The sequence below is a fragment of the Chiloscyllium plagiosum genome, chromosome 10 (assembly GCF_004010195.1).
Source record: "Chiloscyllium plagiosum isolate BGI_BamShark_2017 chromosome 10, ASM401019v2, whole genome shotgun sequence".
Taxonomy (NCBI): Eukaryota; Metazoa; Chordata; class Chondrichthyes; order Orectolobiformes; family Hemiscylliidae; genus Chiloscyllium; species Chiloscyllium plagiosum.
In genome coordinates this window covers 16,446,072-16,460,401 of record NC_057719.1, presented here as the reverse complement: position 1 = coordinate 16,460,401, position 14,330 = coordinate 16,446,072, and the positions used below count along the sequence as shown (strand labels likewise).

General features: G+C 42.8%; 1 protein-coding gene across 3 annotated transcripts in view; it reads left to right on the top strand.

Annotated features, from left to right (window-relative positions):
* The first annotated feature begins 620 nt into the window (after positions 1–620).
* The window catches only part of trip11 (thyroid hormone receptor interactor 11), a 107,969-nt gene continuing 94,259 nt past the window's right edge, over positions 621–14,330 (top strand). For all 3 annotated transcript variants that reach the window (XR_006312699.1, XR_006312698.1, XM_043697132.1), the window contains exon 1: positions 621–1,041. Coding sequence is in view for 1 of the 3 variants with exons in the window: in XM_043697132.1 (XP_043553067.1) it covers positions 903–1,041 (139 nt within the window). In the remaining 2 variants the exon portion in view is untranslated. The remainder of the gene's footprint in view (positions 1,042–14,330) is intronic.

Sequence of the window (14,330 nt, the reverse complement as noted above, 5' to 3'; positions counted from 1 at the left end):
CAGAAAGCTTACGGTTTCAAATAAACTGTTGGACTATAACCCGGTGTCCTGTGATTTTTGACTTTGTCCACCCCAGTTCAACATCGGCACCTCCACATCAGAGAGGTAAAAACAATGACTGCAGATGCTGGAAACCAGATTCTGGATTAGTGGTGCTGGAAGAGCACAGCAATTCAGGCACGATTCGAGGACAGGCAAAATCCGAGGACAGGCAAAATCTTGCCTGTCCTCGGATGCTGCCTGAATTGCTGTGCTCTTCCAGCACCACTAATCCAGAACCTCCACATCAGAGAATAGTTGGATAATTGTTTACTGTTTGAGTGGACCGAAGCAGCTTTTTCCATGTTGCAGATCTGTACGCCTCTTACGTTTCTTCTGAATTCTGAAAAGGGGTCGTATCAGTCGAAACGTTAACTCTGTTTGTCTCTCCGCGGCAGCTGAGTTTCTCGAACATCTTCTGTCTTTTATTGTTGTTATACCACAATCCTATGCGGCGGTACTTTCCAAGATGGCGGTTGTGAAAGTGGTCTATCTCGCTGCTTTGTACCCAGAGTGCCGGGCGGCGCGCAGCTGCTGACGCTAACAATATGGCTGCCGTTGAGTTGGCAGAACCGGGGTTGGGGTAGTAAGTGAGGGACGGCGGAGGAGCAGCAACAACAGCAACAATAAGTAGTAGCGCCGCCGATTGCGATACGATCGGCCGAGTATTTGATTGTCTCCGCCGTATTTCGACCTCCTTCCTGCCCCGTTGGGCTGCTGATACCTGTCCCGGAGGCTCGGGGCCTACGGCCTGGCGACGGGGAGGAAGCCAGGGACTCGGGTAACCCGCTGGTCGTCCGCTCCCACCGCTGGTTAGCCGTCTCTCCATTCCTCTTTACCACACCGTCCCCTCCGCCGGCACCATGTCCTCCTGGTTCGGTGGGATTGGCTCGGGCCTGGGGCAATCTCTGGGTCAGGTCGGGGGCAGTCTGACCTCCCTGACTGGCCAGCTCTCCAGCTTCACCAAAGACATGTTGGCAGAAGGTGCCGAGGAAGTGCAAGGTGAGGACCCGCTGACCAGCTCCCGAGTTATAAGTTTTTGAAATCTAGAAAATGAGAACGTGTCCCAAATATTGGGGATAGTGACGTTAGTAAACAGGGTTTATTTGCTTTCGTTAGGTACATTTTTCCACAACAGCTGTTTGGGCAAGTGACATTACAACTGCTGTTAAGATTTATGATGTACCCGGTTGTCTTAAGCTAGTCAAATCGACCGAGTTTACTGTGGGTTGGCTTGCAAATTAGTGGTGTTGTGAAGTTTACAAAAGTATGAGAGCGATAGGTTTTATGTGTTTTTCACGTGGAATTGAACTCCTGCCAAATGCTTAGTGGTATTTGCAGGCTGTTATGGATTCAGAATTGGATCAAGACTCACACAATGAGAATACAATGAATATACATTGTTTGCCTTGTTTCATCTGTGTTTTATTGTGTGTGATCGATCTCTGGCATTGTGCTTTACAGTACATAAAATCATTGGGCAATAATTTTTGGTATGCAGTGATGTATCCTATTAGATTGGAAAAAAAAATAAAGATTGTAGAATGCTTAAAGAACTGAAGGAGGCTACCTGGCTTATTGATCATTAATGGGTACTTGAAAAGGCTGTGAAAGTAAATCTAGCAATTAGAAGCTGATCAATACAACCCCAGTAGTGGGGAAACTTTCAGAAACAATAATTTTGGACAAAAATAGAAGATACTAGAATAAGCGTAAGTTTTTTTAAGAAAAAAGGTAGAAGACAGATGGTGGTGGTGATTGTTTTTCAAATTGGAGGTCTGTGACCAGTAGAGTGCCACAGGATCAGTGCTAGGTTCACTACTTTTGTCATTTATATAAATGATTTGAATGTGAGTTTAAGAGGTGTAGCTAGTAAGTTTGCAGATCATACCAAAATTGGAGGTGTCGTGGGCAGCGAAGAAAATTACCTCTGATTACAATGGGATCTTGATCAGATGAGCCAATGGACTGAGGAGAGTCATAGAGATGTACAGCATGGAAACAGACCCTTCGGTCCAACTCGTTCATGCCGATTAGTTGTCCCATTTTCCAGCACTTGGCCCATATCCCTCTAAACCTTTCCTATTCAAATACCCATCCAGATACCCTTTAAATGTTGCAATTAAAAATATGCAACATTTCATGAATTTGTGTGTCAATCTTGTAAATCATCTCTGCCACCTTTCCAATTTGATATCTCTCTTATTGCAGGGCAATCAGAACTGTATGCAGTACTCCAAAAGATGCTTCTCCAATGTCCAATACAGCTGCAGAATGATGTCCCAACTCCTATACTCAATGTTTTGACCAATGAAGGCAAGCATGCTAAATGCCTTCTTTATCACCTAGTTTATCTAAGACATGATTTCAAGGAACTATGCAACTGCACCCCTAGGTTCCTCTGTTTGACAACACTTCCCAGGGCCCTACCATTAACTAAGTCCTGCCCGGTTTGTTCTATCAAAATGCAACACCTTGCATTTATGTAAATTAAAATTCATTTGTCACACCTTGGTCCAGCTGATCAAGATCCTGTTGTACTCTTAAATAATCTTCTTTATTGTCCATTATACCACCAATTATGGTGTCATCTGAAAACTTAGGAACCATGCCTCCTATATTCTCACACATTTAAATAAATTACAAACAACAGTGGGTCCAACTCTGATCTTTTAGGAACTCGGCTGGTCATAGGCCTCCAGACCGAAAACAACTCTCTACCCACAACCATCTATCTCCTACTGCCAAGTTAATTTTGTATTCGATTGGCTAGCTCTCCCTGGATCCCATATGATTTAACCTTACTGAACAGCCAACTATGCAGAACCTTGTCAAAGGCCTTGCTAGCCCATTTCGACAAAGTATACTGGTCTGTCCTCATCTGTCCTATTGGTCACACCCTCAAAACAAAAATTTAATCCAATTTGTGAGACACAGTTTCCCATGCACAAAGCCTTGATGGCTAACTCTAATCAGTCCTTGCCTCTCCAAGTGCATGTAAATCCTGTCTGTCAGAATCCCCTCCAATAATGTACCCACCATTGATGTCAGGCTCACCGATCTATCATATCTAGGCTTTTCATTGCTGCCTTTCTTAAATAATGGCACAATACTGGCCACCCTCCTGTCTTCTGACACCTCACCCATGGCTGTTGATGATATAAATATCTCTGCTAGGGGCCCTACAATTTCTTCCCTCGCTTCTCACGATGTCCTGGGATACACTTGATCAAGTCCTGAGGATTCATTACCTTTGTGTTCAGATTTCCAGCATGTCCTCTTCTGTAATAAGGACTCTTTTCATGACATCACTATTTATTTCCCTCAGTTCCCCTAGTTTCCACTTCTTTCTCCACAGTAACTTCCAAAGCAAAGTCGAAGAGTGGTGGTAGATGGTAAATATTCAGCCTGGAGCCCAGTTACAAGTGGAGTTCCGCAGGGATCAGTTCTGGGTCCTCTGCTGTTTGTAATTTTTATTAATGACTTGGATGAGGGAGTCGAAGGGTGGATCAGTAAATTTGCAGATGATACGAAGATTGGTGGAGTTGTGGATAGTGAGGAGGGCTCTTGTCGGCTGCAAAGGGACTTGGATATGATGCAGAGCTGGGCTGAGGAGTGGCAGATGGAGTTCAATCCTGCCAAGTGTGAGGTTGTTCATTTTGGAAAGACAAATAAGAATGCGGAATACAGGGTTAACGGTAGGGTTATTAGTGAGGTGGAGGAACAGAGGGATTTTGGGGTCTATGTTCATGGATCTTTGAAAGTTGCCACTCAGGTGGATAGAGCTTGTAAGAAGGCCTATGGTGTATTAGCATTCATTAGCAGAGGGATTGAATTCAAGAGTCGTGAAGTGATGTTGCAACTGTGCAGGACTTTGGTTAGGCCACATTTTGAGTACTGTGTGCAGTTCTGGTCACCTCACTTTAGGAAAGATGTGGAAGCTTTGGAGAGGGTGCAGAGAAGATTTACCAGGATGTTGCCTGGAATGGAGAATAGGTCGTACGAGGATAGGTTGAGAGTGCTAGGCCTTTTCTTGTTGGAACGGTGAAGGATGAGGGGTGACTTGATAGAGGTGTATAAGATGATCAGAGGAATAGATAGAGTAGACAGTCAGAAACTTTTTCCCCGGGTACAACAGAGTGTTACAAGGGGACATAAATTTAAGGTGAAGGGTGGAAGGTATAGGGGAGATGTCAGGGGTGGGTTCTTTACCCAGAGAGTGGTGGGGGCATGGAATGCGCTGCCTGTGGGAGTGGTAGAGTCAGAATCTTTGGTGACCTTTAAGCGGCAATTGGATAGGTACATGGATGGGTGCTTAAGCTAGGACAAATGTTCGGCACAACATCGTGGGCGGAAGGGCCTGTTCTGTGCTATATTGTTCTATGTTCTATTTGTTTATTATCTCTCCCATGTCCTGTGGTTCCACACGTAGATGGCTTAATTGATCTTGAATGGGCCCTATTCTCTCCCTAGTAACTCTTTTAATATACTTGTAAAATCTCTTTGGATTCTACTTAATCTTATTGACCAAAGCAATCTGTTAGCCCTTTTTTGCCCTCTTGATTTACTCTTTAGTGTACTTGTTCCCCTCCTATATTTCTCAAGGGGTTCACGATCCCAGGTGTCTATACTTGACATATACCTCCTCCTTTTTGTTGACCACAGACCCATTATCTCTAGTCATCCTTGCCCTTCACTCTAACAGGAACATGCAGTCTCAGAACTCTTGTTATCTCACTTTTGAAAACCTCCTACACACCAGTCATTCCTTGACCTGCGAACAGCCTCCCCAATTAACTTTTGAAGGTTCCTGTCTAGTACCGTCAAATTAGACTTGTTCATCAATATGTACTTACTACAGAAGGATAAATGTGAGGTGCTGCATTTTGGAAAAGCAAATCTTAGCAGGACTTATACGCTTAATGGTAAGGTCCAAGATCAAAGAGATCTTGGAGTGCAGGTTCATAGTTCTTGAAAGTGGAGTAATAGGTTGATAGGATAGTGAAAAAAGCGTGTGGTATGCTTTCCTTCATTGGTCAGAGTACTGAGTATAGGAGTTGGGAGGTCATGTGGCTGTACAGGACATTGGTTAGGCCACTTTTGGAATATTGCATGCATATTTGGTCTCTTTCCTATTAGGATGTTGTGAAACTTGAAAGGGTTCAGAAAAACTTTACAAGGATGTTGCCAGGGTTGGAGGGTTTGAGATGTAGGGAGAGGTTGAATAGGCTGAGGCTGTTTTCCATGGAGCATCGGAGGCTGTGGGGTGACCCGAGATTTATAAAATCATGAGGGACATGGATAGGGTAAATAGACAAGTTATTTTTTCTAGGGTCGGGGAGTGCAGAAGTAGAGGGCATAGGTGCATAGGTTTAGGGTGAGAGGGGAAAGATACAGAAGAGACCTAAAGGGGCAACGTTTTACAAAGAGGGTGGTAAGTGTGTGGAATGAGCTGCCAGAGGAAGTGATGGATGCTGGCACAATTGCAACATTTAAGCATCTGGATGGGTATACGAATAGGAATGGTTTAGAGGGATATGGACTGGGTGCTGGCAGATTGGGTTGGGATATCTGTTCAGCATGGATGAGTTGGACCGAAGGGTCTGTTTCCGTGCTGTACATCTCTATGATTCTATGACTCTATAAATGAGCGTGGATTACTTCAGGAAAAATTGTGTTTGACTAATTTGGCGATTTTTTTTTAATGAGGTAATACAGAGAATTGATGAGGGTAATGCTGTTGATGTGACATGATGTTCCAAAAGAAATTTAGTTTGGATGCCACATCACATTCTTGAGCGACGCTAGAGTTTATGAAATAAGAGATGGTAACAACTTGGAGACAAAAGTGAAAACCAACAGAGAATAGTGATTAATGTGTTTTTTTTTAGAAACAGGAGTGTTTACAGTAGAATTTCTCCAGTAGTTTGTGTTTTGATCACTTCTCTTGCAAAATATACAATAACCTAGACCATAAGACATAGGAACAGGGGTAGGTTGGTCAACCCAATTGAGCCTGCTCCACTATTCAGTAGAATCATGTCTTATCCAACATTTTGACTTTAATGTCCACTTTCCTGCCTTTTCTCTGTAACTCTTATTTCCCCTACTGATCGAGAATTCATCTATCACAGCCTTAAATATACTCTACACAAGAACTCTACCCCCACAGCAATGTATGGCAAGGAGGTACAAAGACCCACAGTCCTCTGAGAAAAGCAATTTGTCTTCATCTCAGCCAGAAAAATAAGGGGTGCCAAAAGTCTACACCAGGGATCACCCAAGTGAACCTTTTCTGAATTGCCTCCAGTGCAATTATATCTTTCTTTAAATAAGGGGACAAAACTGCTTAGAGTACCCCAGATGTGGTCTCACCTGCCCCTTAAACAGTTGCAGTAAGACTTTGCTTCTTATCCTCCAACCCCCTTGAATTAAGGACCAACATTCCATTAGCCTTCCTGATGACCTGTTGCACCTGTGTGCTCACTTTCTATGTTTAATGCACGAGCACCCCGAGTCCCTTTGTGTTGCAACTTTACTCAATAAAAGTAATGCTCTGTTCTTTTGTTCTCCCTTCTAAAATAAACATCTTCACATTATCCACAATATTCCATTTGCCAACATTTTGCCCACTTACTTAACCTATCAATATCTCTGTAAATTGTTTATATTCCCCTTTCCACCTATTTTTGTAATCTGCAACTTTTGCTACGTTTGTTTCCTTTCTTTAAGTCATTAATGTATAGTGTAAATGGTTGCAGTCTCAGCACAGATCCCTGTGAAATCCTAGTGGTTACAGGTTGCTGACCAGAAAAAGAACCCGTGATCCCCACTTGCTGTTTCCTTCCCATTAGCCAGTTCTCTATCCACATCAAAATATTACTTTCAGCACCATGGGCTCTTACGACAACATTTTGAGAGCTACCTTGTCGAACATCTTCTGGAAGTCCCAATGCAACAGATCTATCAATTCAGGTTGAGATTTTGTTGAAAGACTCTAATCAAATTTGCCAAATATGATTTCCCTTCCATCAAGCCATCAAAGTAATGCCTTTATTTGATTAGTTTATGATTTTCCAAATGTGTTGCTATTAATTCCTTAATAATTGACTCCAGTACTTTTGTGCCAATAGATGGCAGGGTAAGTGGCCTGTAGTTACCTGCTTTTGGCCTCCCTCCTTATTTGAATAGGAGTATAAAATTCACAATTTTCAAATCCACCAGTACTTCTTCAGAATCCAAACAATTTGGAAAATAGTAACCAATGCTTCCACTATCTTTGTAGTTGCCCCTTTTAGGGTCCTCAGGTGCAAGCCATCAGGGCCAGTGACTTATCTGCCTTTAACCCTATTAGTTTGTTTAATACTAGTCTTTGGTGTACAAGGGCATTTTTCAAATTTGTAGATAAAACTTAGAAGTATTGTGAACTGAGAAGGGAATGGTATAGATCTTTAGAAGGATGAGGATAAATTGGTAGAACGGGCAGGCAAATGACTGATTTAAGCTTGAGACATTAATAGGTAAAACATTGATGAAAATTTAGATATTTGAATGGAGAGGAGTGTGACATGATCTTGTATAAAACACCGCTCTTAATGGGAGTATTGAATCCTGTTCTGAGCTTCACATTTTGCAAAGAATGTAAAAGCATTAGAGTGTACAGAGTTTTAAGAGAATGGTTCTCGGGATGAGAAACTTCAGTTACATGAAGAGGATCCACTTGGGTTAAGTGAGTGGGCAAAGATCTGGCAAATGGAGTATAATGTGGGAAAGTGTGAAACTGTCCATTTTGGCAGAGAGAATTAAAAAAACCTAAATGGTGGGAGGTTGCAGAACACTGAGATGCATAGCGATCTGGATATCCTAGTGCAAAAGATTAGTATGCAGAAACTGTAAGTAAGCAGAAAAGCTCACAATGTTATATTTTATTGCGAGGGGAATTGAGTGCAAGAGTAGAGAGGTTGTGCTTTAGTTGTCTACCATCTGATGAAGGATGAGCACGCTGAAAGCTAATGCTTCCAAAGAAACCTGTTGGACTAGAACCTGGTGTTGTGCAATTTTAAAATTTGTAAAGTCCACTCCAACACCGGCATCTCCAAATCAGGACTAGAATAATTTAGGATTTCTGGTCCGCATGGATGAGTTGAATCGAAGGGTCTGTTTCCGTGCAGTGCAACTCTCTCTCTATGACTTTGAGAGTGGTGTAGAGAAATTTTGCTACGAGGAATTGTGTGATTTTGGATCCATGTTTTTTGACATATTGGCTGGGTGTCCAAAGGAAATCATAAGATAAGAACTGGAAGCAGAAGTAGCCTTGCAGAGCTTCAATTGGACCACACCTGGAAGAGGGTGTGCAGTGTGGGTTCCTGAGGTTGATGCTGGGGGATGGCAGGATGTAGAGAGAGGAGAGAGAGGTTTGACTTGGCGTATGTTCTCTAGTGTTGAGAAGAATGAAAGGGGCGCTGATAAACCTTATACATTTCAAACACAGTTGCACAGACTAGATGGAGGGAGGATATTGGGGGGCGGGTGGGGGAAGAAAATTCACTCAAATGGTAGTAGACCTGTGCAATTGTCTGCCTCAAAAGATGCAAGTCACTGAATGTATTCAAGAAGTAGATTGACACATGTTTAAGGATATGGAGACAAAATGGCTATGTGGCATTGAGATAGAGGATTAACCATTGAATGGCAGAACAGATTTGAAGGATTAAGTGGCTGACTCTTTCTAGTTTCTATATTTCCATTCATCTGAAATCAGTCAAACTGATGAAAAAGGTTACACAAACTAAATTCAGTGCAAAACACAATTTTTGTTCAGTGCACTAGTATAAACATATTAAACTTTGCCCTGGTCTCTCAATCTGGCTCACCACATCGACTTAATAAGCAGAAACTCAAAATGATAATTATGTTTACTTCCCTATGTTGGAGGAGGCTGGAAAAATTAAGCTTTTATTTTGTGCAAGGTCTTTAAAAAGCAATGTTAAAACATTTGATTTTATTGGATTTACACCTAGTGACTATGGTACTTGAATGTAATTGAAAAATTAGTTTGTGTATGTTTTAAAAGTAATTTTCAATTGTACTTGTCGAGTTGCTCACAGGATATCTGAATTAAACATGCATACTGTTTTTGAAAACATTCTATTTTCATTTATATTGATGACATTGTGCTGGATTACCACTTCCAAGCATAATTAGGAATAGTTTTAAATGCAAAAGTGAAGAAAAACATTGTTGTTAAAACACTGCCTGATTGCGATGGTTTGTGGTAGATTGTGTGCTCTGCCAAACGCAAGTTGAAGTTGAAAAGAAGTGCAGTTTGCCTGAGAATTGCCACTGAGGGTCAAACTTTGTAATCTCTGTTTTCACTTGAAGCAGTTACCCTGCAGGTTATTTGGCTAATGGGAGAAAGTCTTAATTGGAGGGCTACAGGTAACACTGTATAGATTGTGAAATGATATATTGAGACTAGAGTCACTTTAGGATATGCATTGTGTGGTTTTGTGGTTTTCTGCTTCATCACTTTTGCTCCTGCATTCCTGCTTATATACCCATCTGGTTCACTAATGTCTTTTGAGGGAAATAAACTCTGCCATCCTTGTCCATTTTGGCCAATGTGTGACTCCAGACCCACAAATGTGACTTTATTGCTGGAACAGCACAGCAGGTCAGGCAGCATCCAGGGAACAGGAGATTCAACGTTTCGGGCACAGGCCCTTCTTCAGGAATGAGCAGAGAGTGTTCAGCAGGAGAAGATAAAAGGTAGGGAGGAGGGACTTGGAGGAGGGGCGTTGGAAATGTGATAGGTGGAAAGAGGTCAAGGTGAGGGTGATAGGTCGGAGTAGGATGGAGGCGGAGAGGTCAACAGTCTCGGACTCCTCCCTCCCCCTTCTTGACCTCTCCGCCTCCATCCTACTCCGACCTATCACCCTCACCTTGACCTCTTTCCACCTATCACATTTCCAACGCCCCTCCTCCAAGTCCCTCCTCCCTACCTTTTATCTTCTCCTGCTGAACACTCTCTGCTCATTTCTGAAGAAGGGCCTGTGCCCGAAACGTCGAATCTCCTGTTCCCTGGATGCTGCCTGACCTGCTGTGCTGTTCCAGCAATAAAGTTTCAGCTTTGATCTCCAGCATCTGCAGACCTCACTTTCTCCCCACAAATGTGACTGTCTCTTAACTCCCATCTAAGATGGCTATGCAAGACAGTTAGTTCAAGGACAGTTGGGGATTGACAGTTGACAAGAGCCTTGTCAGCTATGCCCACATCTCATGAGAATTAAAAAAAAACTGGCCCAGTCCTAAATGGCATAGCTGCTAGAACTTTTCTGAAGTCATAGAATGGTAAAGATGTACAGCATGGAAACAGACTCTTCGGTCCAACTCGTCCATGCTGACCAGATATCCTAATCTAATCTATTCCATTTGTGAGGACTCAGCCTATATCTCTGTAAACTGTCCTATTTATATATCCATCCAGATGTCTTTTAAATGTTGTTATTGTACCAGCCTCCACCACCTCCTCTGGCAGCTCATTCCATACACACCACCCTCTGCATGAAAAAGTTGCCCCTTAGGTCCCTTTTTAAATTTTTTTCCCCTCTCACCTTAAACCTATGTCCTCTAGTTCTGGACTCTCCCACCCCAGAGAAGAGACCTTGGATATTTATCTTATCCATGTCCCTCATGACTTTATAAACCTATATAAGGTCACCCCTCAGCCTCCGATGCTGCAGGGAAAATAGCCCCAACCTATTCAGCCTCTCCCTATAGCTCAAATCCTCTAACCCTGGCAACATTAAAGTTTCACAACATCCTTCCAATAGGGAGACCAGGATTGCAGGCAATATTCCAAAAGTGGCCTAACCAATGTCCTGTACAGCCGCAACATGACCTCCCAACTCCTCTTCTCAATGCTCTGTCCAATTAAAGAAAGCAAACCAAATGCCGCCTTCACTATCCTATCTACCTGCAACTCTACTTTTAAGGAACTATGAACTTGCATTCCAAGGTCTCTTTGTTCAGCAATGTCCCCTTGACCTTACCATTTATGTATATAAGTCTTGCCCTGATTTGCCTTTCCAAAATGCAGCACCTCACATTTATTTAAATTAAATTCTATCTGCCACCTTTCAGGAAGGAACTAAGAGGGGGGAAAAAAATTAACCAGTTCCTCACCAAGCTGCAGCCACAGATGCATCTATTTGTGGGAGTGGCCTTCACATGATCACTGTAAAGACAAAGACATCTTCACATTGAATATTCCTTCTATGATGTTGTGGCATTGTCATCATGCTAAATAGGATAGATTTCCAACACATCTAGCAAGTCAAAACTTGGGGTCCATGAAGTGCTGCAGTCCATCAGTAGCAGCAGAGTTGTATTCAATCTCCAATCTCATGACCCAACATATTTCTCACTGTACCATGATTATTAAACCAGGAGGTCAAAGACAGACCTTTGTCAGCACCAGGTGTACTTAAAAATGAGATCTTGACCTGATGAAGTGACAACACAGGATGACTTGGATGCCAAGCAGCACCTAATACATAGAGCTAAAAGAATCCACAGCCAGTGGATCAGATCTAAACTCTGCAGTACCACCAGATCTCATCACAATTGGTAATAGACAATTAAACAACTCGCTGGAAGAAAGGTCTCGTCGAATATTGCTATCCCCAGTGATGGAAGAGGCAACATTTGAGTGCAGAAATCAAGTCCGAGTTTTTGTAACAATCTCTAGTCTGATATGCCAAGTGGATGATCCATTTTGGCCTCCTCCAGAGGTCTTAGCGAGTTTTGAGAAGCACCTCCAGAGGTGCTAGATGTCACAGATGATTTTTGTTACCAAATCTGAGTCACTCCCCCATGTGATATAAAGAAATGGCTGAAGGCAGTGGATGCTTTAAATGTTTTGGGTCTTGAAGCATTCCTGCAACAGTACTGAAGACTTCTGCTTCACAACTTCCATCTTTCTAGCCAAGCTGCACGTACAGCTATAATGTTTGACTTTACCTGATGATGTGGGGAATGACCTAGTTGTGTCATGTACACAGAACGCTGGGCAAATCCAACCTGTCCAGTCACTGCCCCATCAATCTACTGTCGATCGTTGGTGAAGTCATAGGAGTCTTGTGCACTGTTATGAAGCAGCACTTCCTTAGCAATAAGCTGCTCATTGATGCAGTTTGGGTTCCACCAGAGCTACGTAGCTCCTGACCTAATTGCAACCTTCATTCAAACATAGACCGAAGAGCTAAATTACGTAATTGAGGTGAGAATAACTGCTCTAGTCACCAAAGCTGCATTTGACCAAATGTGACATCAAAGACCTCCAACACATTTGGAATTAATAGGAAACAGATGGAAAATTCTCTGTTGGTTGGAATCATATCTCTCAGAAGAGAAGGTGGCTGTGGTTGGAGGTGAGTCATCTTTGCTGCGGGACATCTCAGCAGGCATTGCTCAGGGTTCTGTCCTTCAACTGCTTTGTCAATGGCCTTCCCTGAATCGTAAGGACAGAACTGGAAATGTTTGTTGTTTGAATAAGTTCAGCGCCATTCACCTTACCTCAGACATTGATGCAATCTAGGCCAACTGCAACAAGACCTGGGCAACATCCATGTTTGGGCTAACAACTGGCAAGTAACACTCGTACAACACAAGTGCCTGTCATTGACCACCTCCAACAATGTGAATCTGACTATTGTCCTTTGACAGGCAGTGTCATTAATTTCACTGTATTTTCCCACTGACATCTTGTTCCTATTAACCAGAAACTGAACTAGACCAATCATATAAATACTATGATACAAGAGCAGGTCTGAGGTTAGGAGTGCTGCAGAAAGTAACTCCTCTTCTGAATCCCAAAGTTTACAAGGCATAGCCAGTGTGATGAAATACTCCTAGGAGAAAGTGAGGACTGCAGATGCTGGGGATCAGAGCTTAAAAATGTGTTGCTGGAAAAGCGCAGCAGGTCAGGCAGCATCAAAGGAGAAGGAGAATCAATGTTTCGGGCATAAGCCCTTCTTCAGGAATGAGGAGGGTGTGCCAAGCAGGCTAAGATAAAAGGTAGGGAGGAGGGACTTGAGGGGGGGGGGCATTGGGAATGCGATAGGTGGAAGGAGGTTAAGGTGAGGGTGATAGGCTGGAGAGGGAGTGGGGGCGGAGAGGTTGGGAAGAAGATTGCAGGTCAAGAAGGCGATGCTGAGTCTGAGGGTTGGGACTGAGAAAAGGTGGGGGGAGGGAAAATGAGGAAGCTGGAGAAATCTGTATTCATCCCTTGTGGTTGGAGGGTTCCTAGGCGGAAGATGAATCGCTCTTCCTCCAGGCGTCGTGTTGCCATGGTCTGGCGATGGAGGAGGCCAAGGACCTGCATGTCCTTGGCAGAGTGGGAGGGGGAATTAAAGTGTTCAGCCACAGGGCTGTTGGGTTGGTTGGTGCAGGTGTCCCAGAGGTGTATTTTTAAGGTGAGAGGTCAGGCAGCATCTGTACAGAGAGAGCAAGCTAATGTTTCAAGTCTAGATGATTCTTCATTCAGCTCTGATGAAGAGTCATCTAGATTTTAAATGTTAGTTTGCTCTCTCTTCACAGATGCTGCCTGACCTGTTGCAATTTCTAGCATCTTTTGTTTTGAGTACAGATTCTAGCATCTGCAATAATTTTGGTCCCACACTGGAATCATGCTGCATTTAAATCCCAGCAAGGGAATTTTGCCACTTTGTAACATCCCGGTGCTCTCCTTGTCTGGCATTTACGGCAGTGACTATTTGCTCTATTGTAATTCTGACATACAGCATGATTAATTTTGTAATGCTTGATTTACCTAATGAGTATAAACATATCAGCAGTCAACAGATGATCATTGCTGAAATCATTAACAGTAAACTGACAGTTTGCATTTCAATCCTCCTGCTTAATCCCACTGAATTTGATTGAATTTTTTTAAAGTACATGATTAGTGTTCAAAAACAAAACTGTTGCAGTCAAAATGAAGAAATTTGTCATTTCCAGCAAAGGGATGTCTGTATGGAGAAAGATTGTTCGTTTAATAGAAGAGCTCATATTCTGATTTTGCCTTTGTCCAGACTTGTTTTGAAAATTTTTTGTCATGGCATATAGGTGTCACTGACATGGCCAGTATTTATTGCCCATTCCTATTTGCCCTGAAGAAAGTGGTGATGAACTATCTTTTTGAGCTACTGCAGGCAGACCATGTGATGTAGGTACAGTCGGTCAGGTTCTGTTAAAGAGGGTGTTCCAGAATGTTCACTGAGTGGCAGTGA